This window comes from Pararge aegeria, chromosome 2, assembly GCF_905163445.1.
Source record: "Pararge aegeria chromosome 2, ilParAegt1.1, whole genome shotgun sequence".
Taxonomy (NCBI): Eukaryota; Metazoa; Arthropoda; class Insecta; order Lepidoptera; family Nymphalidae; genus Pararge; species Pararge aegeria.
The window spans coordinates 3,986,286-4,013,087 of NC_053181.1; the positions used below are offsets into that span (position 1 = coordinate 3,986,286).

At 35.4% G+C, this 26,802-nt stretch overlaps 1 protein-coding gene across 1 annotated transcript in view; it reads right to left on the bottom strand.

Moving 5' to 3' along the window:
- LOC120630132 (protein brown-like) overlaps positions 1 to 20,606 on the bottom strand; it is a 34,172-nt gene extending 13,566 nt beyond the window's left edge. Inside the window, exons 1-7 of the mRNA XM_039899285.1 lie at positions 20,508 to 20,606; positions 14,345 to 14,498; positions 13,589 to 13,637; positions 12,883 to 13,063; positions 10,596 to 10,745; positions 9,981 to 10,219; positions 8,929 to 9,096 (exon numbers count right to left, since the gene is read on the bottom strand). Coding sequence (XP_039755219.1) covers positions 8,929 to 9,096; positions 9,981 to 10,219; positions 10,596 to 10,745; positions 12,883 to 13,063; positions 13,589 to 13,637; positions 14,345 to 14,498; positions 20,508 to 20,606 — 1,040 coding nt within the window. The remainder of the gene's footprint in view (positions 1 to 8,928; positions 9,097 to 9,980; positions 10,220 to 10,595; positions 10,746 to 12,882; positions 13,064 to 13,588; positions 13,638 to 14,344; positions 14,499 to 20,507) is intronic.
- Between the last annotated feature and the right edge of the window lie 6,196 nt (positions 20,607 to 26,802).

Genomic DNA, 26,802 nt, shown 5'->3' on the forward strand with positions numbered 1-26,802 from the left:
ATATTATGAAAATTAAGCTTAATTTGCTATACTCCGCGAACAGCATTAGAATCTTTATGGTGTAATTTATAATTTCTTCAATCCGTATCTTCACACGAAACGGCAATGTACCCTCTACGCACGTTTCGCTCCGAAACTGGAGCATCCTCAGGAGATGTTGACTTAACAATTATTCATTGTAAGGATTGGAGGATCTGTTTGGTGTGGAGTATACGGATTGAAGAAATTATAAATTACACCATAAAGATTCTAATGCTGTTCGCGGAGGAAATTATAAATTAAGTATATTTGCGGGGAAACCCTTATACACTTAAAATAATTAAATGTGAATCTTTTATAATTCCAATAACATGATATACGTGTCGAATTGATGACCTCCTTAAGGATTATTGCGTAAACACAGTCGCTGGTATCTGATAGTTTAACTAAACAGTTCCATCGCACGCATACGTATTTAATTATCTGATGCGCAAATACAACGTCAATGCTCTTATTACGAGACCGTTGTGCAAAAAATCTAGTTTTAATTTTATCAGGAAATGATAAAAAACAGTTTGGTGTTAACGCCCTTTTGTATGATCGAGCTTACATTCTTTAACAAACATGTCGAAAGAAGTACCTACTATAACCTACTGGAAGCTTCAAGAAAACAAAATACAGCTAAGTGCTACTCATACTCACGCAGCCAGTGTTCCGTGCCATTAAAACAAATGTAATTTACAAAAAAATATGCAGCCACATTCAAAACAAAACAAAACTTCCTCTTATTTGGAACAGCATATAAACAGGTAGTTTATTTTTGAATCATCATTGCTGTTTTCTAAAAAAACAGAGCGTTCGTCCTATTTTGCTTCTTATATTTACGTAAAACTTACATCAAAATCATTTTTACAAAATGTTTGTCTAAGCAAAGTTTGAAATATGGAGATATGAGGGCAGAATAGGTTAGGCCTTACCCTAAAATACCATAACCGTTTGGGTATTTTTAAGGAATTTATCATAATAAGCTATAAACAACTGACTAAAAAAGCAACAAAAACCTTGTTTTGAATGTTGAACATTTAACCTTGTTTTGAATGTTTTTGAAGCCCTTTTACAGTTTGAGCAATATTTCCTACTAATATTATAAATGCGAAAGTTTGTAAGGATGGATGGATGGATTTTTTCTACTCTCACGCAAAAACTACTGAACCAATTTGAATTAAGTTTGGAATCGAGATAGATTAAACACTGGATTAACCAATAGGCTACTTTTTTCACGGGAAAATTATAGTTTCCGCAGGATTCGTGAAAAACCAACCGCGGGCAACAGTTGGTATAACATAAGTTACGAAATATCACGCATAAATTATAGATAGTTACTGAAATATGTATAAGTGTCACGTGGTTTTAGTCGTAGCAGAGCTTTTAGTGACAGAGCTCGTCCGTGGAAATATTACCGCTATGATGCTTCCCTGCAATTATAGGCTCATGAGGCGAGTTCCTTGCACGTTCTGCCAAGTTTTGATGTAAAGGCGATGATTTTCACTTTCCTTGATAAAACATGGAGAAACAAAGGTTTCTATTTAAATTATTACGGAACTCTTAAAAATATGTTGTGCAATAAGCGGTCGTCACCTACAACTGGTTATGTCTATACGTGTATAAAAAAATGATAACTTGGCCCAATATGTCTCGGTTATAATTTTAAAACTTACCAAATATTTTATTTTCCTAGAATATACCTTGTACCGAAATGTATATTCTTATTTAAAAAATAAAATAATAAATATACTACGACAATGCACACATCACCATCTAACCCCAAAGTAAGCGTAGCTTGTGTTATGGGTACTAAGATAACTGATGAATAGTTTTATGAATAATATACAGAAATACTTATATAATAAACAGATAAACACCCAGACACTGAAAAACATTCATGTTCATCACACAGATATTTTCCAGTTGTGGGAATCGAGCCCACGGCCTTGGACTCAGAAAGAAAGGTCGCTGCCCACTGCGCCAATGTACTTTCTATGCCGATCTCTCAAATAGTTCCCGTAGTAGAATTGAAAATTGTTAACGAGCGAAGCTTTAGACCCCGACAATTCCCAAGTCAGCGCAGACGATGTCGCGAGCAGAAGCTAGTCTACTATAATTAAAAATTTAAAAAGCGACTTTAAAAGCTGCTAACCTCTCCGGTCGCAGACATAAAAGAAATATCTCAAAAAAATTGTGCAAACATTTATTTTTACTTTTCAATAGCTTATAATTTTTTTTCATTTTTTTCTTGAATACGTATTTACATATAAGTAAAAAATCTATTGTTATTAAATATTCACATCAGAGTTAATTATGGTGGGAATAGTATTTTTTTGATTTTTTTTATTATAAGCAAACATGGTTTTTGACTTTAACATATAGTTTTTGTTTAGTTTCTTTAATTAGATTAAAAATTCATAACTCTTTGAGAATTGAAACTCATCTATAGTTGTCCTCATTTAAATATCTATATTAAGAAGCTTTCTTTTTTTTTCTTTTACTAAAAAATTTTATATGATTTAAGAAATATTTATTCATTTGCTTTACGAATTGAGAAACAGAAAGGCTTAAATCTATGAATTACATTTCAGATGAATCATTAAAAGCCATAAAATGCGGTTCAAAACCAAACTTATTTAAGATTGTGTAATTGAAACCTTTTGAAACGTTCTCATTTAACGGAGTCCCCACTTTAAAAACAAAGTTTACGATTTTTTACCTTTTGCAATGAAATAATAATATATGTTATTGTATTCTATCATTTATTATTTTTCTTTTTTTTTTTTATAAATTATTAACAATGCTTAAGAATAAATTAAAAAACACTATTAAAAATTTATAAAAAAAAAAAAAATATATGTTATTATATTATATATATGTTATTATTATAGTATTTAAATGTTTCCTTTGCAATAGAGTTGAACAAATTTTATCTTAGACTCAACAATTATTCATTGTAAAGTCAACATCTCCTGAGGATGCTCCGGTTTCGGAGCGAAACGTGCGTAAAATGTACATTGCCGAAGATCTGTTTGGTGTTGAATATAAGGATTGAAGAAATTATAAATAACACCATACAGATTTTCCTGCTTTTCGCGGAGTATAGCTAATTAAGCTTAATTTTCATAAAATAACTACTCCTCAAATACAGAGTTTGGACGGCCGGACTAAGTCACACCGTTAGAATTAATTTTTGCTTTGTTAAAGGAATCCTATAAGGCTTAATCTTATAAGCTTGAGTCATAAATCATGACAGGATATTAGCACTTGGTTGTTGTTTGTATAAGTACTTGCTCACACTACTAAAATATCAAAAAACTGTAATTTATTTTTTAATTTCAAACCTCGTGGTGTAAGAAAAACACAAGTATTTCTTACACCACGAGGTTTGAAATCGTCAGACCATTATTCTTTGAGGGATAAGATCCGTAACGAAGTGATTCGCCAAAGAACTAAAGTAACTGACATAGCCTTTCGTGTTAGCGTACTAAAGTGGCAGTGGGCTGGTCACGTTTGTCGGAGGACCGATGGACGTTGGAGTCGAAAGGTTCTCGAGTGGAGACCGCGTGTCGGTAAACGGAGTGTCGGACGCCCCCCTACTAGATGGAGCGACGACCTCCGAAAAGTGGCAGGCATCGACTGGATGAGGAAAGCCGAAAATAGGAAAAGTTGGCGCTGCTTGAAAGAGGCCTATGTTCAGCAGTGGACGCACAATGGCTGATGATGATGATGATGATGATTATATAATAGTTAAAATCAAATTTCTCTAAAAAATATTCAAAAACAAAATGTTGTGCAATAAAATCAGTCGTACCTCCTTCCCAGAGGCCGTTTTTATGAGCCATAAAAAAAGTTTGTTACCTTATACTACCGGCATATGTAGATGAGTCTACAGTAAAACAGAATGGGGTTATGTCGCGTTAGAAAAAACAAATCGCTCCAAAATATCTACTTACTTTTCGTCATCCTTTGTTACTTATGTGACGTATAAAGGTGGACAGAAGACATTAAGCGAGTCGCATGGAGTAGCTAGACTGTCTGATGCGACAAGAAAGTTGAGCGTAAAATACCCATTGAATTTATAACACACAGCCAACAATACTCATTCAGCCATTAATATATGCAGTGTATTGTGTTCAAAAACAGTGAAACCGCGCACGTCTCACTTTACACCCACGGTAGTGGTGTGCACTTCATACATGAACAAAAGCACTGCCTACCCTAAAATTTTTGTATAACTCATAAATGAGAAGGATTTTTCAAGAGGTAAAATAATTACTGCTAAATGGTGTGAACTAACCGTTTGTTCAAGAAACCATTCTAAAGTGAAGTGGTTTGTTGATTGTGCTTCAATATTGGTCGTGTACACGGTTTCTGGGTGTTCTTAGTGTTTGAAATTAGGCCCATGAATTCAAACCTAAAATCAGTATAAAAACACTGTCTCTCTTCATACGAGTAAATACTAAATCGGGACATCATAAATAAAATACCTGCACTGCTAGCATGGTCAGGAGACAATTATCTCCCCAGCAGGGTTACCACAGCAGGGCTAGCACGGGCAGGAGATAAAAATTATTTCCCGCGATTATAGCCAAGAAAGAGCGAGACCTCCAAATACAGGTTTTTTCCAAACTTAAATGGAGGTCTTATAGCCTATTGTTTTGTAATGAAATTTAGATAACAAATAAATTATTTATCATTTTCATTTTTCATATCCCCTGACAAGGGATACAATTAACGTTTCCACCTGCTATAGCACGGGAACATGGAATATAAGTTAATTCCCGTGTTTTATTTCACATATTTTATTTTGATATTATTTCTACTTGTGCGCCAGTGCTCTGAGAGTTGAAAGCTGTGGGAGAAGTTAAATTAGTATTCTTTCCCCGGGGATTTTATTGTCTTCCTCCCATGACCAGCAGGTGGATACGTTAATTATATCCCTTGTCAGGGGATATGAAAAATGAAAATGATAAATAATTTATTTGTTATCTAAATTTCATTACAAAACAATAGGCTAAGACCTCCATTTAAGTTTGGAAAAAACCTGTATTTGGAGGTCTCGCTCTTTCCGATACAAAGTTTACACATATACTAATAACATGACTTAACCAATTTATTACATTTTATACTTTTTTTTTGTTTAATGTTTAGAATTTTTATATATTCGGAGCATATAATTTTTGTCTCCTGCCATTGCTAGCTCTTTTGGTAAAATACAGTGCGGCGATGTTAAATAAAACACGCTTGTTTGATATTCCGACGTCCTCCCTGGCGCAACGGTGAGAGGCTTTGGCCATGGCTAGTTACCACCCTACCGACAAAGACGTGCCGCTAAGCGATTTAGTGTTCCGGTGCGATGTCGCGTAGAAATCTATTAGAGGTAGTTATAACTATCATACTCCCTAACAGGTTAGCTCGCTACCATCTTAGACTGCATCACTTACAACCAGGTGAGCTTGCAGTCAAGAGGTGACTTTTAGTGGAATAAAAAAAAAGTGCCCTTATAACGACGTAAACTGTTAAACGAGAATATAACAAAAAGATAGGTATTGAGATTATTTACTCAACAAACCCTCAGTTAAAGTATGGTACTACTATTTTAGAGTTTATCATATATGATTAAGTGTTGTATTATAAACATGAATGCCCGCCAACCCGGTGTTCTTGGCCTACCTGATGGTAAGTGGAAAGCCATCAAATTTTTTTTTAACTTACCTGATGGTGAATGGTAAATAGAGAGGGATAAAGTCTAAATCACTTTAAAACCCCTCGTACTTTTCAGCCGGAGAATGACGATGATAATGATATTGATGTATAAGGTGGTGTAGACTAGTTACTCAAACGTAAATGAAATTGATAGATCAACTAATCATAGGTAAATCACGGATTTATTCATAAAACAACATCAAATGAGTCACAAGTGAGGAAGTTACTGGTCACAAACGGTTATCGATAATCATGCACGAGTTTTTGAATAATAAAAAGGAATAAAAAGAAAATGGACTCTAACAATATGAATATCAGAAATAAAAATAAATTGGTATAAGCAAATTATTTTATAACGAATTACCGAATTAAATCTAATATTAAGATCTAATATGAAGTTTATATAAAACGTAAGCTTATAGAAAAATCCTAATATAATATTAGGCATTACTTAAAAGATAAAAAAGCTTGTTTTAATTCATTAATTAACTGTGAGATGGTCATATCAGCTTGGGTATCAATTGCTATAATTTCTTAATTAAATATTAATTAACTGTGAGATGATCATATCAAAAATACCCGGCAAAGTTTATTCTGAGCTATTCCTAGACCAGGGCGCGTTTGGTCTGGACCAACCCTCGTGGGTTTAAGTCGGCGGACGAAGCTATCACCATCCCCTCACAATTATGTAAAACATATCGATATGAACGCTTCATAAGTGCCTGTGATAGGCCTACATTAATAAATAATTTTTGAATTTGAATTTGAATATGATAGCAATAATAAAAACAGTCATTTTATTAGCAGAATTCTATTCAAGCGTGACAACTTTAGCTCTAGTTTATAAATCACCACTTAAGATCCGAGCTTATCTCTATGGTCTGTCTAATGGAGTTACAAAAAGCTACCACTCCCACAGCTTTTCATTAGTTTTACGATATTTTAATAAATTAATCCTAGATAATTTTTTTATACCATGTAAACATTACCAACACCCGATTGTGAAATGCTAATCATTTATTAAATTAGCGACTCGGTTTACAATTCGTAGATCATTTGCAAATTGAGATGCCATATTGGTAATTCGTCATATTCTTTTAAATAATTTCAAGTTTAAGCGTGTCTGGAATCTCGCCCATTAAGTGAACCCAGTATCATCATCATATCAACCAATTTATATCCACTGTTGAGTCTTGGTATAGATTTCTAATTCCACGGTTTTGAACCGTTTGTGGCCCGCGATTCCCCTTGTTATGTCGTCTAGGCCCCCGAATGGGGAGTCTACCAACGTTATATCTTTGTATGTGGCGTTGCTTCTATATATATATATACCTTACGATATCAACATACATCCGCTTCGGCAGCTTCGCAACTCCCTGAGCTATGGCGGCAAGAGCTTGTAGTGGACTGATTTGGTCACTTTGAGATACTCTGAGTATAGCTTAAACCACTGTTAACCTCAAACGGGTGTTTACATCTAGGTATATGGGGTTGTACCAAAACGCTAAATCACTTAGTGGTGCGACCATGCGATTTAGCGCCATGTTCAGATAACTAGGGGATTACGATAACATACCGTTTATTACCATACAATTAGTTTATTAAATTGACAAAATTGTTTGTCAAAAAATTATTATTTGCGCTTTTTAAACGTACCTAAATTTTTTTTAATTCTCTATTTATTCGGTACTTTTCTTATCAATAAGAATGTCAGCCCCATCGTTCCATTAAACGTACATAATATTGTTTATTACGATACAAAGATTATCGTTTCTGTAACCCAGTCAAATTTATCGATTGCCAAATAGGTATGACGGCGCCATTACTTGGTCGCTGATTTCATTGAGTCTAGAAACAGGGGTTAGTGAGCCTATAAAAACCGCAAATTTATTATTATTGGTCTATTTGGATTAGATATTTATTGTATTTAAAGTAAAAGCTGGAAACGGTTGTCTTATCTCTTCTATTAATATAATATGTTAATGTTTGTGTTATACACAATTTTTAAAGCTTGTCAGAACACAGCCATAGCTTTCGAATAACTGATGAGGTATTGGTGTTGGTGTCGCGGGAATTCATGCGGCTTGGAAGCAGAATGTCTGTTTGAACGTGATCTAAAGCTGTAAAGTGAACGAAGTAGGTACCTATTTTCTCTCAATATTCCAAAAACTTGCCTACTTTCTTTAAGCGATCTCGAAATGTATAGTTCGTCTCATTTTAAAGGAGTAGGAGAAGCCAGCAAGACGCTAACGAGTTGTTCATATATTGGATAGAAGCAGGCGTTACTTTGCGGAAATCCATAATATATTATGAAAATTAAGCTTAATTTGCTATACTCCGCGAACAGCAGGAGAATCTGTATGGTGTAATTTATAATTACTTCAATCCGTATACTCCACACTAAACAGATCCTCAGCAATGTATCTGCATATCGTCTGCGAAAGGTGCAGAACTCCTTTGTGGGGTTGAGTATACGCTTTTACAACATGATTCCTAAAGAAATTCTTGACCTACCAATGCATACATTTAAAAAATGTGTAAAAACGCATCTAGTACAGCGAGGTAACTATTCATTTGATGAAGTTCTCAATGACAAGGTAGATTGGAAGCAGCCAGCCTCACTCTCATCTCCCGCAATATAGAAAAAATATTGTAAATGTTGATGTTGGAAAAGAGCAACTACTGAGTTTCTTGCCGGCTCTTCTCGGTAGAATCTGCTTTACGAACCGGTGGTAGAGTCACTACAAATATACATACTTGACGTTTCAAAAGTGCTTATAAAGTAGGTCTACTTGAAATAAATGAATTTTGAATTTTGAATTTTTGAATTTTGTACCCTCTTCGCACGTTTCGCTCCGAAACCAGAGCATCCTCAGGAGATGTTGACTTAACAGTGTACACAGATTATGTGTACGGATTGAAGTAATTATAAATTACACCATACAACAATCAATCAATCTCCAACATGAGCATTTTGAGAATTATTCATTATTCTATCTACCCGCAACCGGCTGCTTTCACGGAACCTTGTTATTATGAGACTTAACACTAAACATTTTCATCAATACTGTATGACGATGAGGTATCATCGGCATCGGCGGCCTGGTCGGAAATTGGTGACCTTTATAATTAGGCTTTACATTAACGCTAACACGTTTTAAAAACAATGCAAGTAACTGGTAATAAAGGCGTTACGTTTGTAAGTGTCGATGCGTGCGCGCAGCCACGAAGCTACTTTCATCGCACTCGTCGGACTGGTCGCAGTAGTTTTCCAAAGCACTCGCATAATCGTTGCTCGCCTCAGATACTGCTTTGATGTAAAATTCGGCCGGATTATAGTTCTTGGGGCATCGCAGGTTGAATCTATAAACAAATTAAGAGCTTCAGTATGCTGACTACGATCGCTTAAAGCAGTATTATTTTAATATTTATGACGTTTTGTTTTTTGTACTAAAATCCTTATTTTCAGAACGTATTCGTAGATGTAAGTGACGCGACGATAGTAAGACCCCCCGAGTCAAGCGAAACGGTTTCTCGTGTTTTTAGTTTCCATCACGACGGATAATAGTACTAAAAACAATTATAATTATATATTGTAAGTTAATTTTGAGTTTTTTATTTTTTTAATTTTTATGAGCCAATGCAGAAGCCTCATAGTTTAAAATTACGTAGGTGTGTAGTTATCATCATAATTTTACAATTATGCAAGAAAGTGTTTATTAACGTTTCATAACAGCCTGAGATAAGTAGTGATTCTGATTGATTGATGCCTACGATGAACTTCCATTAGCTCCAACTCAGTCAGGTTTTTGGACTCCCCCTCGCACCATATGTCTATTTGATTAAATTTTTTTTTTTTTTTTTGCATAAAACATTGTAGGTATCAGTTTAGTCAAAATCTTTGACATGCAAATCTTAATTTACACAAAGTCATAAGTCATAAGTCAAAGTCAGGTATTCATAATATAACAAAAAAATACTTATAATATACATATAAATACCCAGACACTGAAAAACATTTTTGCTCATCACACAAACATTTTCCAGTAGTGGGAATCGAATCCACGGCCTTGGACTCGAAGCAGGGTCGCTGCCAGCTGCGCCAATCGGCCGCCGTATATCTCATATCAATAAAGATAGGTTAACGAGATGATACTCAGATCGGGACCAGTCTCAGTGGTATTAGAAACCTTTCTATTTACACTAAACGTCGTAAGTTTGTTCACTGCAAGGAAATATTTACTTACTTTTCAAACAATTTTTTGCATTCCCCTTGTGAGCCATGAAACACCATTCTACCCTCCGACATCAAGGCGATGGAGTTGAACTCTTTGAACAGGTCGGAGGATGGTTGGTGCACGGAGCATATCACGGTTCTGCCACTAACTGCTAGTTGCTTTAACACCCCTATGACGAGCGCCGCATTATAGCTGTCCAGGCCAGTTGTCGGTTCGTCGCAAATGATAATCTGCGGGCTGGAGAGTAACTGGAAAACGGATTATCATCAGTATTATTGTAAACCATCACCGTGGGTTGGTTACAAGATGATACAAGGCCGGTTGTACTCTTAGAGTGAGTTAGGTTGTAGTCCACCAAGCTGCCAGTGCGTATTAGTAGACTGAAATTATATTACAATTTGAATTTGAATTTTCTTACTTCTACCCTTAACATTTGGCAATTGGCTTATTATTAAGCCAATTGCCAAATGTTAAGGTAAAATTAATTAAGTTGATATTATTTTAATGCTATTTCTGAAATAAAGTGATATTTTACAGGCAATAAAACGGATGGTGCACGAAGTAAAGATATAAAATAAACTTTCTTAATTTAATTATCTAAATAAATTAAGTCGTATTCCTTACCGAAGTAGCTAAAGACAGCAACCTTCGCTCGCCACCTGACAATGAACTTATGGGAGAATATTGAAGCATCGTAAGTTTAAGTTCCTTTAACAATTTCGCTAAAGTTTGCCGGTGTGAAGACTTCTTTACGCTTCCCAGTTTCATTTCTGTCTGAAACACAATATCACTTATAAATACAAAAACCTACGTTTACGTATTCGATTGCGTGAACGTAAACGACGATTGATATGGGATCGAAAAAGCGCCACATAGTTCCAATATTGGAAAACAGTATTTTCACTAGACAGTGCTTTACCGATGACATATAAATAGTAGTTAATTTTCACGTGATTGATTAAGTAAATCTAGATCGAAAATCTCACAATGGGACATATTTGAATTTACTTGTCTGTATTTCTTTCCACTGGTATATCAATTAGCTAGCACTCTTAAACTTCTTTGTAGCCCTACAGCTAGCAATTACAGACGTTTAGGGAAAAATATCTGTTTAAACAGAACACTAAACTATTGTAAACAGGTAGGTAAAAGGTCTTTGACATTACAGAGCAAATACAAACCGGGCTACGTTATTTAAAATGGGCATCAATGCTCTAATTTTTCCACGCGATCTGTAATAAAGACTAGGAGTAATTTGCCATGTTAAAGCTAGGAGTTGGGAAGGAAGCCAGTTTTTTTTAACACAGCATTTTTCTTAATAGCTTTAATTTACGGACCACGAAGCCCATCTGTTTATAAATGAAAAACACAGCCTATAAACCGAGTAATACTTCGCAGGGCATGAAAGAAGCAAGTCCTAGAAGTGGAATACAGCAATGATACTTAAAGCAGAGGCAGAATCATAGGCGGTAGTACGTATCCGGACGAGCTCTGTCACAAAATGCTTTACTACTACAATATTATTGTACATTTAACCTACAAGTTCCGTCCACACTCCTGGAATGGGTACTTAAAGCTTTTTGAAAGAGAATAATTAAAATCCAGGACGAAAATATCAAAGACAGATCCTGAAACGACGAAGTGACTCGGCTAAGGTAGGATCCGCCATTTGAGATAGAGTTAGGTAATGTAAGTAAAGTAGTAAAAGTCGCCCTGTAAATGCCATCCTGAAGAAAAAAGGACATTGAACTGTCTAGTCGATTGTTTAGATTACTGACCAAATTTTGTACGCTGGAGTTGCCTGACTAGATATGTTGTGCCTTTTTTTTGTGAACAAATAAATATCTTTTCATTCATTTCACTCATGTCATTTATTTCATCCATTTCATTTATTTAATTAATTTCAGTTCATTAAGTCTGTTTTGTATGTTTGCCATTATGTTAAGTTAAACGTATATAGTAGGTAGTAACTTTAAGCAGTAGGAAAGGTTAGGTTAATGCATTCATAATACACTTTAATTCTAATAAGTCTACAGGACAAGCATATAAAAAAGAACGCTAACAATGGGAAAATAAGAGAGATTAAATACTGATGCCTGCGATTTTGTCCTCATTTGATTCCTATTGCCTGAAATAGAAATCGTTATTTTTACACGAAACAATATTTGAATCACATTTTAATTAACTACAGTTTCATAACATATTTAAAATGAGTATTCTTTTTTTTAAATTTCTCTATTTTCAAATTAGAAATCGTTTATTTTTATTACAGGTTTTAGTTTAATGCTGATGTTTAGTGTTGAATCTGTTTCGGTAATAATGTAACTCTTTATAAAATTATCGTTATAGGATACGTCACCTATGGTAATGTGGCAAAATGCTACCTTGACTTTGACATTCAATGGGATATATGTATTTTTTTCTTGTTGTTAATAAATAATGATTTAACAATAACTTAAAAACTTTTTTAATAATGAATCCTTGAAAAAAAACAAACAATTTATCTATTTATTTTACATCTTGTAAAATAAATGGCAGGGCCACTTACACTAACTTGATAGAACTACATAATTTATGGGTAACAATAAGACAAATGAATTAAAGATGACATTTAACATTATATAAGACATGATATTAATATAGTAATGATAAGAAGAATATAGATGAAGAATATAATGATACTCGGCGAATATTGAAGTGAAAGTCATCGAATATACCTGTACCTGTACCGAGTACCTCAACAATTCACGGAACAATGCTGTCCACAATGAAACCTTAGCGTCGATTGACTGTACAACTAACATTGAAAACCACGATTGATCCTTTTTTTATGTTAATGCAAGCATGGTTCGACGTTTTGAAAAGTCACAAAAAGCCAAAACAGAATAGGATAATTTTATGTTATACTAACCATAAATAGCAAGTGTTCTTTGACAGTAATACTGTCCATGAATACGTCAAACTGTGGCACTATCTCGATCAAACCACGCTGCACTTTCTTGATATCAGTTCCATTGACCGTCACGGTGCCAGAGTTCGGAAGAGTGCATTTTCCCGCCAGTGAAACTAGGAAAGTCGTTTTCCCGGCGCCACTGTAATTATTTTTTATTTCATGACTTCCTGTACGAACATATAAATAACACAAAAACAATTTAGTTTCCTTTTGTGACAGAGCTCCCCCATGGATGTACGGCCATGCTTACTTCTACCGCATAGCGGAATTGTTGCAATTCTGTTTTTCGGTCTGAAGGGCGTGGTTGCCGGTGTAATTACAAGGACATAAAAACACAAACATTTGGATAATTTTTGTGTATCTGTTCGAACGGGCTTATCGTTAGAATGTTAATGTTGAATGTTTCAAAGTTTCTCATTGTAATATGAACATTTGAAAGGAAACTAGAATGTTTCCAAAAATGCATATACTAATTTCGGCATCGGCCGTAACTTAGTGGTCAAAGCGCTCAGGCCGCGATTGCCAGAGTTGCAGGTTCAAATCCTGCCTGTATAAAATTGATATTTCCTCCAAGTGTAAGTAAAAAAACTATTAAAAACTTATATTAATGGGTTAATATTAAATTAGTTATATTATAGTTAAGTTATTGTGGATTTCACCGTACCTTGGACCAATAACAGCGACGAACTCACCGGTTGTTATGGAAGCAGAAACTGTAAAATTGTAACAATTAGTTAACAAAAATGTAGTAATTAAACAATTATGAAGTTTTTTCTCTTTTTTTTCAGAGGATTGAGGAAAAATGTGACTGATCCTTTTCTTTATTAAAAATTGTTTATGTTATAAACAGATATCTTTTTATATGAGTTAATGACTATGTTAAATAAATGGGTTAAGACATTGGTACAGCTGGAACAAATGTGATGAATAGGTATTCGAAGAAACTTTTGCCGTCACTCTGAGCGCTGTCTTCCCCTCGTAGAGGGGCTCAGGCACCAGACAGACATAACCGCAGCTCAACCGATTTTACCTATAAAAAATGTTTTCTCATCCAAAACTGAACCGATTCAATTATTTGCATGCATCAAAAATAATTCATGATCATGTACATTTTTAGAAAGATTTCCGGTTCATCTTTCTTACTTTTATGTTAGTTTTTTTTACAATTTGTCTATGGGTCCTCTGAACTTTACGTTAAAATAGGTGAATTATTTGTCATTTTAGGGGGTCAGATTTATAAAGTATTTAGCTTTTATATATAGCTACATAGCTATATAGATAGCGACATGTCTGCAGTGGACTTTGATTTTCCAAATAAAAAAGATTAAATTATAATAGAAGTAGTAAGGAAATAGGGGAATACATTTTGTATGGAGAATCTCATCTGTACTTTCCTCTTAACATAATAACTTAAACTTACCATCATTTACAATAATCACTTCAGGCTTCGTGGGTTTACGTCTCCACCAAGATTTTTCTTCTTTGGTCCAGACTTTTAGATGTTCTATTTTTATCATAACATATTTCCTATTCAGTTTTTTGATTGACTGGAAATAGACAAGAAAATGAGTTGCCTTGTAGAGTTTGTTACTTAGCGATATGTGGTTTAGTATTTTCTTCTTTTTTTTGTATTCCTATTTATTGTAAATATTGCCTTTAAAATGTTTAAAGAAACTAGTGGTTCAACGGAAAAATAAAACTTCTGATAAGATAGCAAAGCCCTTGACAAAGCCTCATCCGCACTCAATATACAATGACCCACCGCGTCGCACTATCTGCCCGCGCTATTAACAATCACAGCGTGATGTTCAATCTTCATAGCCAAAAACCCTCTTCGTCAATTGGATTATCAAATGCTAAAAACACATTACTTATAGTAATGCTCAAAACACATACTTCATTAGTAATAATTTCTATCTATGAAATCCAACGGTCAAGATAAAAAAATACTGTGCCAGCTTTATTATTCGACTGTAGATATAAATAAATAAAAGAAACATATTTATAAATCATTTAAAAATTAAGAATCTAGAGCCGGCCAATCTGTATTAAAACGGCATAAGATCACAACATAAGACACAGCAGCATAAGATAAGACACTATTTAAGTTGATAGTTTATTTCAATTTCAACATCAAATTAAAATTTAATTTAGTAGTGTAGTTTAGCTTTTTGTGACACGCACGGGAGCACGTCGAGGGAACTATATACAATGCTGTATTCCGGTCTGAAGAGCGTGGTTGCCCATTTTATAAATATGTAAATAAATAAATAAATAAACTACGTCAATACACACATCGCCATCTAGCCCCAAAGTAAGCGTAGCATGTGTTATGGGTACTAATATAGCTAATTAATATTTTAAGTATGAATATAATACACATTAATACTTATAATATACAGATAAACAGACAGACTGGACTAGACTGGACTATGAAAAAGCCTTTGATTCGGTGGAAACTTGGGCTGTGTTTAGGTCACTGCAGAGATGCCGAATTGACTACCGGTATATCCAAGTGTTGCAGTGTTTGTACAAAAACGCCACTATGTCAGTTCGTATACAGGATCAGACTACGAGACCAATCCAATTGCAGCGAGGCGTGCGACAGGGAGATGTTATCTCCCCGAAACTATTTACCGCTGCGTAGGAGGACGTCTTTAAGCTTCTGGAATGGAACGGACTTGGCATCAACATTAACGGCGAGTACATCACTCAACTTCGGTTTGCCGACGATGTAGTCATAATGGCAGAGACTCTGGGAGACCTAAATACGATGCTCGATGGCCTCAGCAGAGCTTCTCAACAGGTTGGCCTACGAATGAACATGAGCAAGACGAAGATTATGTCTAATGCTCATGTTCCGCTTCAACCAGTAATCGTTGAGAACACTGCACTCGAAATTGTTGACGAATACGTATACCTAGGACACACGATCCAGTTAGGTAGGTCCAATTTCGAAAAGGAGGTGAACCGCCGAATCCAACTCGGATGGGCAGCGTTCGGGAAACTCCGTGCCATCTTTTCGTCAGAAATCCCTCAGTGCCTGAAGACGAAAGTCTTCGAACAGTGCGTGTTGCCAGTGATGACCTATGGCTCTGAAACATGGTCGTTAACTATGGGCCTCATAAGAAGGCTTAGAGTCACTCAGCGGGCGATGGAGAGAGCTATGCTCGGAGTATCTCTACGCGATCGAATCAGAAATGTGGAGATTCGTAGGAGAACCAAAGTTACCGACATAGCTCAACGAGTCGCGAAGCTTAAGTGGCAATGGGCCGGGCACATAGTTCGGAGAAAGGATGGACGTTGGGGTCCCAAGGTGCTGGAATGGCAGCCCCGTACTGGTAAGCGCAGCGTTGGTCGACCCCCAACGAGGTGGACAGACGACATTAAGCGCGTCGCAGGTAGCCGTTGGATCCAAGCGGCCCAGAATCGTGGAACTTGGAACTCCCTACAAAAGACCTATGTCCAGCAGTGGACGTCTATCGGTTGATGTGATGAAACAGACAGACACTCATCACACAAACAGGTGTGCGAATCGAACCCACGGTCTTGGAGTCAGAAAGCAGGGTTGCTGCAACTGCGAAAACCGGCTGTCCAACGAAAATGAGGCTTAGAACGCCAGGGTGGCTCGTTGCAGGAAGTGTTCCTTGCATGCCTGTGGTTTATAGGCGACTGTTTCCACTTTCAGAAAGATCTACGTACTACGTACATACTATGTCTACTTCCTAGTAGGACGCGCAACTCAGTTTTACCTACCTATATACACTGCATAACGCCCTACGAGTTCAGTATATTGATGATTTCAGAATGCTGTTTGGCTTATCACCTTATCGTAGTGCATCAGAAATGTTCGCGAGGGCTCATACTGACGACTTTTTTGCCATCAGATGAAAACGAATTGCATCCTTGATGAAAAGAACGTGGGTAAGCAGTAACGACATTCTGAAAGGATTAATAAATAGATACGACTCTCCGATAGGGAGGGCTGCCTGGACGCAGACATTCTAATTTGTAACTTTTTGTATATTGAATATTAATATTTCACGTAAGTTTTCTTGATTTAGTTTAGTTTTTATTATTCTGTTATGTAGTAGTGTAAATGGGTCATAGTTACCCTTTAAAAATCAAAATATTATTATTATTAGAATTCTTAAATCGTTATCAATAATCAAACAAAAGCATAAATACTACAATCATTTCAATGACATTTGCAGTGCATCATTGCAAATATCAATAATGTACGTTTTTGTGATGGTGCCGACGTAACAATATTTGCATAATGTTGCTACTATAAATACGAGTACTTTGTTGGTGTGTAAATACTTTGTACTGGCTAACAGATAAAATAGTTATCGAGGTACCCTTGCGCAAGGTCGCTACGGGTGGATGTCGTTATTTTGGCTAACCACTTGCATGCTTTTGTCAACCTCCTCAACTAACATTAAATTTGAATACTATACAACTAAAAAATACAACGAAATACTGTTGAAGGGTGTATAAGTTTAATTCATAAGGAATAACCCTGTAAAAAATATTAATTTTAGCATATTTATTTTACTACTTATTCATAATATTCACTACTTATTTTGACGGCCGACTGGCGCAGTGGGCAGCGACCCTGCTTTCTGAGTCCAAGGCCGTGGGTTCGATTCCCACAACTGGAAAATGTTTGTGTGATGAGCATTAAGTGTTTTTCAGTGTCTGGGTGTTTATATGTATTTTCTAAGTATTTATGTATATATAATTCATAAAAATATTCATCAGTCATCTTAGTCAATCCTAAGAGAAAAGACCGACACGCGCATAGTACCTACGCTATGCGACGATGCTAATATATTGACAGGAGCGATGTTAGGGCAATAACTGATTTCTTTCAGTGCAGTGCTTTAGTCAAAAAATTCTGCGTTTCGGTTACACAGTTAAGTCTCAGAGACAATAAATAATATACCTCTAAATCATGTGAAGTAATATTTCGGCTGTCATTTACACGTGTTGTTCGTAAATGTCTATCTACCTTTTACACTGTGTATCTTAATTATTTATATTTATATCGTTATACGTTATTCATAGTTATACGTTTTATATTCCATATGAGTTTTTTATTTGGTACTTGTTTTTTTATTTAGTTAGTATAGTAGTATTAATTTTTTATACTACTTTATTTCTGTTCCTTTTTTGTTTTCTTTTATTACATATACCTTCTGAAATTTGGCTTCGTCTATCATCATATTATATCAACCCATAGCCGGCTCAATACAGAGCACGGGTCTCCTGCTACAATGAAAAGGGGTTAAGGACGATGGTTCCATAGTTCCACAGGCTGCATTATATCTGACCATCAGTTGTATGTTCTCAAAGGTCTGTGAAGTTTACGAATCTACCCTTGGCCAGGATGGTGCATCTAAACCCTTCTTATTCGGCTTGACCTGAGCCCTGTAGTGGGCCGGTATGGGTTTATAATGATGACTATGAACAGGTGTTAAAGAAGCCAAGCGCTAATATAGATTAAAAATCGTCAATACAATTTGTTTTCAATACAGTAGCTTTATATATATATATATATATATATTTTATATTTATGTTTATATATGTCTATTTATTCTCGGATATATATGGATATAGAACTGCACTATCACGCTCACTTGCAGCTGTTCCTTCTTCCAGAGGTTGACTGTAAGATAATGCTTGCAGCAATAAGGCCGCCTTTGCATGTTTATGTATATTTTGATGTTTTTTTGCAATAAAGTATTTACAAGACTGAATATTGTAATGGCGCAAACCACCGCCGTTTGAGTTTAGTAGAATGTGTTGTCACTGACTGCGCTTTTTTGTTGAATATAAAATCTATATGACGGATAAGTTTTGAAACGGTATTTACTTACTTTCAGCTTTTACGTAGATAAGTATTAACTATTTTTTAATATATTAAAATAAATTTTCAATGTATTAAAAAAGTTGAAACGTTGTTTTTTATATAACTATTCCTAATAATAATATTATTCCAAACCAACCAACAGTTCTCTTTAACAGTTCAGTGGATTCCTATGCAATTTATGTATGTAGTTATTTATATGTAATTATTAATCGCTTGGTACTTAATTGCAGTTGTAAGTGAATCTCAGTGATTAAAATAAACAAGTTTTTTGGTAATCAATACGCAAAAAGTACATATTAAATACCTATTACTTCAACATTAAATAAATATTAATTCAAATTTTTGTTTTTTTTTTCTTGCCGGCTCTTCTCAGTGGAAACTGCCTTCCGAACCGGTGGTAGAGTCACTACAAACAGACTGACTTGACGTTTCAAAAGTGCTTATTAATTAGGCCTACTTGAAATAAATGAATTTTGAATTTGAATTTGAATTTGTATCACTGGCACTTTTAATAGATCTAGATAGTGTCTGTGGTAGTGACTCTACCAGCAGTGCGGAACGCAGATTCCAACAAGAAAAACAATAAAGTAGCTTTTACGTCTCTACTATACCGATCGATTCCTTATCAATGAAATTGCTGCTGCTTCTTCCAGCAGCCAGATCTATCATAAGAAAAGAATAATGATGGCAAATTATAAATTGCTGTAATTGCTAAGTTTCTTGCCGGCTTCTTCTCAGTAGAATTCGCCTTCCGAACCGATAGTAGAGTCGGCAAACACGCCGTCTCCGCCTATTTTTAACCCCCGATGCAAAAACGACAGGTTGTTTTAAGTTTGATGTGTCTGTGTGCGTGTGTCTGTAGCATATAATAATTTTCTAGTTAGAAGTGTTCTAAGCTATGTTTGATGGTAATCGGCAAACGATGGTCGTTACAAAATGGCGAATTACATATTTTTTCACAAATCCCTCAATATGGGTATCAAATGAAAGGGCTTGACTAGTAAAATAATATACAGTAAATCTAAGATAGCCACCACAAACAAATGGCGAATTACAATTTTTTGTTTTAAGATTTTTAATTTATAGTTTTTTATGTTATTAATCAATTTTAATGATTAATTGCATTAATTTAACAAAAAAAAATGCACTAAAAAACCACAAAAGATAGGCATAAATGAATTCTGAATTTGAATTAGACCACACTATTATAAATTACACTATGCCTATGCCTACGATATCTTAAGAATAATTACCTACCGCACTCAAATCCATTTTTTGCAACACAAGCACAGACCACAAAGCGATTGACTTATTTAGTGTACCATCGAAATAAGTAGCGAAATTATTTAATTACTTAGATATTGTGACATTTGACAAACTGCTCTGATAATTACAAAATAATTGTGAGCGCTCACTCAGCCGACTGGGTTTATCAAACAAGGAGTTTCTTATTTGATGTATGATACCTACTGCGAGATAAAAATGCATCTGTCATTCGTGAGCGTATATTGTAACGGGCTTTTTCGGTCTTAATTTTAAAGGATCTTCTGTATTTTTGAATCATTATATATTAGCTGCTAACGCTTCCCCGCGACTTTGTCCGCCTACAGAATCCGATATTCTTCTAAGACACGAAGTGTGTGTGTTTTTCTGTGTGTGTGTGTGTGTGTGTGAGTGTGTGTGTGTGGGTGTGTGTTCGGTTGTGTGCGTCGAGCGTGTGCGTGAGCGTGAGCGTGAGAGTGAGCGTGAGCGTGAGCGTGAGCGTGAGCGTGAGCGTGAGCGTGAGCGTGTGCGTTTGTGTGTGCATGTGCGTGTGTGTTTGTGTGTTCGTGTGCGTGTTCGTGTCTGTGTGCGTGCGTGTTTGTGAATAGTTGCATACAATCGTTGAAAGTAGGGGGATTATTAAAATTTTTTTTTTACCGTTGTTCCTCTTCATCACGTTAAGTAATTTAAAATGCCTCATAACGTCTCTCAAAAATTAGGCTATCAAATAACACAAAAAACAATCCCACTTCCAGAGAGTAACGCGTTAAAACTAGGAAACAAACAAAAAACTAACTAAGATATTAGGTATCCACACGCCATTCGTAGCATTATGGAAAACTCTCATGCATTTAGATATCCTTACGATGTTTTTCTTCACCGTGCAATCATCATCATCATCACATCAACCGATAGACGTCCACTGCTGGACATAGGTCTTTTGTAGGGAGTTCCAAGTTCCACGGTTCTGAGCCGCTTGGATCCAGCGGCATAGCAAGCAAGGGATATTTAAATAAATAAATATACTACGACAATACACACCATCGCCATCTAGCCCCAAAGTAAGCGTAGCTTGTGTTATGGGTACTGAGATAGCTGATGATTATTTTTTTATGAATATAATACACATAAATACCTATAATATACAGATAAACACCCAGACACTGAAAAACATTCATGTTCATCACACCAACATTTTCCAGTTGTGGGAATCGAACCCACGGCCTTGGACTCAGAAAGCAGGGTCGCTGCCCACTGCGCCACTCGGCCGTCGGAGTAATTTGCGTTTAATGAAATTAACGTTCAAAAGTTCCAAAGACGTTTTGGAGCTTGATCTCCCCTTCTCCCCCTTAAAACGGAGGCTGAATTTATAACTAAGCTACCGCAGCTATTATTCGCGGACCCAAGGCAAATCTGGGCGACGTCATTTAAAATTTCTTTAGTCTCAGCAATCGTGCATTGTGAAGGCAACATCTCCTGAGGATGCTCCAGAGCCAGAGTGAAATATGCATATGAAATGCACTGTGGAAAAAGTGTATAAATGTCAAAGATTTTTTCCAAATAGCGCCGTTTAGATTTGTCTGGTTTTCGTACTGATGCCGCCACAAAGCGCCGCAAAGCGATTTAGTGTTCCGCTACGTCGCGTCGAAACCGATTAGGGGTATCGGTATACTATTGCCATACCCATTACAGATTAGCCCCTTATTATTTTAGACTACATCATCACTTACCTTGTTATGTTATGGGGTAAAGCTGCTGATATCGAAACAATATTTATATTGCAGAAAATAGCTGTACGATCAATATATAAACTTAAATCACGCGAATCCCTCAGTGAGAAGCTTTAAGAAATAGGTATACTTACCGTAGCTTTACACCATATTTATAATAATATAGTATTTGTAAGAAATAAACAAAAAGTGGATACAAACAGTTAACTTACAAGAAATGGTCATCAATTAGTGACATCTGCATATCATCTGCGAAACGTACAGAAGTCATTTGTGGGATTGAGTTTTATAGTATGATTCCTAAGATAATTTTGGACCTACCAATGCATAAATTTAAAGAATATGTTAAAACACATTTATTACAGCGAGGTTACTATACAATTGATGAATTTCTTAATGACAAGGTTGCTTGAAAGCATCCGGCTCCGCTTTCATCTCTCACAAGATAGAAAAATGAATGTTAAAATGTAAAATGTAAATTGTTGATGTTGGAAAAGAGCAACTGCTGAGTTTCTTGCCGGCTTCTTCTCGTCTGCCTTCCGAACCGGTGGGGTAGAGTCACTACAAACAGACAGACTTGAAGTTTCAAAAGTGCTTATGAATTAAAAGCTATTATTAAATTTAAAGTAAATTTTGAATTTTGATTTTTTTTTTAAATCTTGTACTAAAATGAAAATGAATGAATGAATGAATACACTTTTATTGTACACCAAAGACATATATCTCTGTAACTACTTTAGTTACAGAGATATAAATACATATCAAGAGAGTACAATTTGGTGGCCTTATCGCTACATAGCGATTTCTTCCAGGCAATTAATGGCGTAAAAGGAAAAAAAATAGAAAAGAGGTAGGTGGTGCAATAAATAAGATTTAAAATTATACAAATATATATATAATTATATAAATATAACTATAAATACAAATAAAAAAAATTAAAATTAAAAAAGTTGATACTTTCTCGACAGAAAAATTCAGTATTATTGAATCGTGGTCTCTAATAGTTAGTATTGAGTTCGAACCTGACCCGGAAATCAAACCCAAGGCCTCAAGATCATGTAAACTGGAGAATTTAATGGCTTAAAAATCGCAATTCTTAATAATTATAAACCAAGGTTTCCTTGTTAAGTCCAATTAGAGTGTAACAAAAAACACAGAAGCTGCATTCGAAAAATACTGTAGGTAACAAGTTCTGGACCAAAAACGAATGTTAAAAGGTTCAAAATTATAATCTGTAGCAATTTACCGTGTATTCGAAAGTTGTTATTTCCGACAACGGTATACATAATTCAATATCTCATCAGTAACCTCAGTTAAAGAAGTGGGTAGGACTTGGACTTCACTTCCGAGGGTCCCAATTCGAATCCCAGAACGCACCTCTGACTTTTCTAAGTTATGTGCGTTTTAAGCAATTAACATATCAATTGCTTCAACGGTAAAGGAAAATATCGTGAGGAAACCTGCATGCCATAAAGTCCTCCATAATGATCTCAAAAGTGTATCCACCGATCCGAACAGGGCCAAGCTTCGGCCTTTACCCGTTCTTATTGTGGGAGGAGGCCCGTGCCCTGTAGTATGCCGATAATGGGTTGATATGATGATAATAATATTTCAATTTAGTCATAAGTTTTATTGTAACAATGCACATTACTGAGAAGAGTTGAAGTTTTCATAAATTTTTTTTCATAGCTCCGTTAAATTTGAACCGATTTTAATAATTCTTTTTTTATTTGAAATCAAATCGAGCATGTATTGTCTAATTTTAAGAGAGATCTGATAAATATTCTCGGTGATAAAGGGCATAACTATTCACTGTTAACAGCAAGTAGCAAGGCATATGGGGCAACGAATGCATGCGTACCGTGTTACTAATATTATAAATGCGAAAGTTTGCTAGAATGGATGTATGGATGGATGGATGTTTGTATGGATGGATGGATATTTGTGACGCTTTAACACCACAACGAAAGAACCGATTTGGCTAAAATTTAGCAGGGACATACAATATAATCTGGAATAGCTCATAGGCTTCTTTTTATCCCGAAAAAGCAAAAAGCTCCAACAGGATAGCATCTCTATATTACCGCAATTGTCTTTCAAAATCCGCGCAATTCGCGTTTTAGATTGACATGGTTTTTTGCATGGGCTTAGTTGAGGACCTGAAAAGTGACAAAGGCTACTTTCTGTATGTCTGTCTTAGCGAAAAACTGAAAAATTACCGAATGGATTTGCGTACGGTTTTCACTAATGAACAGAGTGACTCGTGCGGGAGGTTTTAATGTATTTTATTACGGTTTTCTATAAATTGGCTGAAATATAACGATGTTTGTTAAAGATGCACACCGACTTGGAGCTTTACTGGCGTACGCCGCGAAAATGATTGATAATATATAAAAATAATGTACTACATGTTTAAAGAAATCCTTATTACCTACAATAAAGTCCGGGAGGCTATATGTCTAACTGTAATCGATTTTTGTAATAATTTGTCAATCAAAACATGGGTAAAATCTAAAGATGGTGACATTCCTATCATGATATTAATCCTTATCCAAATTAATAGTTTTATAATTAAAATTGATTATGTACCTCCAAATTCCTCTTTAAATTATTTAAATTAGACCTATGTTTAGAAGTTACGACGGGTATAAAAATGCCTAAAAGCAAGAAAAATGCAGAGTGACGCCCGACCGCGTATTATATGGTTTGGAAATAAAACTGGACCCGGTAGGTGGCGCTGCAATTAGGTTTTTAGTTTTTTAAGATATTAAAACAGATAATAACCGATTTGATGCAGACGAAGTTGCCCGGATCAGCTAGTCTTGAATATAGCACAAGTACGGTAATTTTAAATAATATCTAGTATTATAAGCCTTACATCGATGTGATAAGATCCTAGTTACGAGCAAGTGTGTTGAAATTAGTTTTTACTACTCGCTCTAGCAGATGTATGTCAATGTTATAGGTATAGGCATTTCACCTATGGAAATTTACCTCACTATTGTGCAATAAAATATTTACGAACGTACAAACAAAACCTTGTAATATTTTTCTGTTCCACTTTATCTTTCTTGTTTCAGATAAATATGTGTTCTTGGAAAAGTATACTATAAGTATCTTATATTTGCCGCTACGATCCAACGAGTCTAGTCGGTAAAGTTTTCAAAGGGCCACAGACAAATTAGATACGATTCAAGATTGTTAAAATGTTTTACTGAATATACTTACCTATCTAACTATGATTTATACGAATTCCATGGCTTATTTATTGTTTATTTGGAATATTTAAGATACCGGGGCCAGGGCCGCCGAATATAAGAGTTGACGTAACCCAATCCGTGTCACACCAACAGCAATAATAACAAGTCCAACGATAAAAATATTTTATCCATTGCTCCCTAATAGGTGGTAAAAATAATCCACTCTTACCCACCAGGGTAATTTTTGTAGGGACAACCGGCGATGTAGGGAAAAGTAGAACAGCCAATGGCGTGCAGTTAATACATGCAAAAAAGCACTGCCTACCCTAAAATTGATATATATCCCGTATAGGAGGAAGATTAGGAGATTATTAGGGATTAGGAGAAGGATTTCTGCCATTTTATGCAATTTTCCTGCTGCATGCATACCCTGGTAAGAAACCCAGTGCAAGCCACTGTGAACAGCCCAATATATCCACCAGTGGCTGCCAAGGAAAAAAATTGTTTTGGAAGGCTAGTGTGCGCTATAATCTTTTTGTGACGTTACGTTACTAAAACTACTCGTCATAATCTAACGCTATTTGTAACTTTTAATTTATAGATATGATGGAATTGTGTAAAGATATCCATTTCACGAGTAGCAAATCACTCGCAGTCAGTGAAACACTTTAGTAGGTTAACTTTAAACCATTAGTTAGAGAGGTACATGAACCTTGTAACGTTTCTGCTAAAGTTTAAATTATGTAATCCTACTAATACTATGAACGCGATAGTATGCATCGATGGATGATTGTTACTCTTTCTCACAAAAACTACTGTACCAAATTGAGTGTAGCTTAGAATTGAGATAGATTGTATCCTGGATTACGTAGGTTACTTTTATCCCGAAAAATATTACTTTTCTTGCGGGATTTATGAAAAATAAAAAAAGCTGCACCAGCTTTTTCTCATTTTAATACAGTTTCGCCATGTCAATCTGTCAGTGCTTTATCGTAATAGAATGCTTTAAGTGCAGTGTAGTAGGCAATACAAGGTTAGGTTTAAAGATATATATTTCTACTAGCTGTTGCCCGCGACTTCGTCTGCGTCTGATTTTGTTTTTGATATGGCATTAAATTTAGTTGTAGTTCCAAAAAAAATTATAGCATTCGGTATCGCTAAGCCTTAAATGTGGGGTTTGCTGCTGTCCGCTAAGGAGTTCTATCCTCTATCTCCAACCACAGTTTGGGCAAAATTAAACACATAGAATAACCTCTATAGCACAAAAATGATTATTTAAATCGGTTATAATTTGTCGGGGTAAAATTGTCAAAAACTTACATCCCCTCCCCCAAAGGAACCCCCTAAATGTCGGGATAAAAAGTATTCTATATTACTTCTAACACTTCCAAGAATATGTGTACAGAGTTTCATGAGGATCGGTTAAGTAGTTTTTGCGTGAAAACGTAACAAACAAACTTACATTGACATTTATAATATTAGTAGGGATAGGGATTAAAGACACGTCATTTACATGGAAACAAGAAATTAATAGGTAAATTTAAATGTCGATTGTTATATTGTATTATTACAAAAAAAGATGTTGTTTTTCACTGAATGTATTTGAATTAAAATACATCACAGATGACATCAAATGCAAGACCGCTAAACCCTAGCTGGAAAAAGACCATGGTATTTACAACTCCTTACAAAAGTTGCCATGATGGTGATGATCATGGTGATGATAATTGATCTCATCATCATCATATCAACCCCTCACAATGAGAAGGGGTTAAGACCGTAGTCCACCACGCTGGCCAAGTGCGGTTTG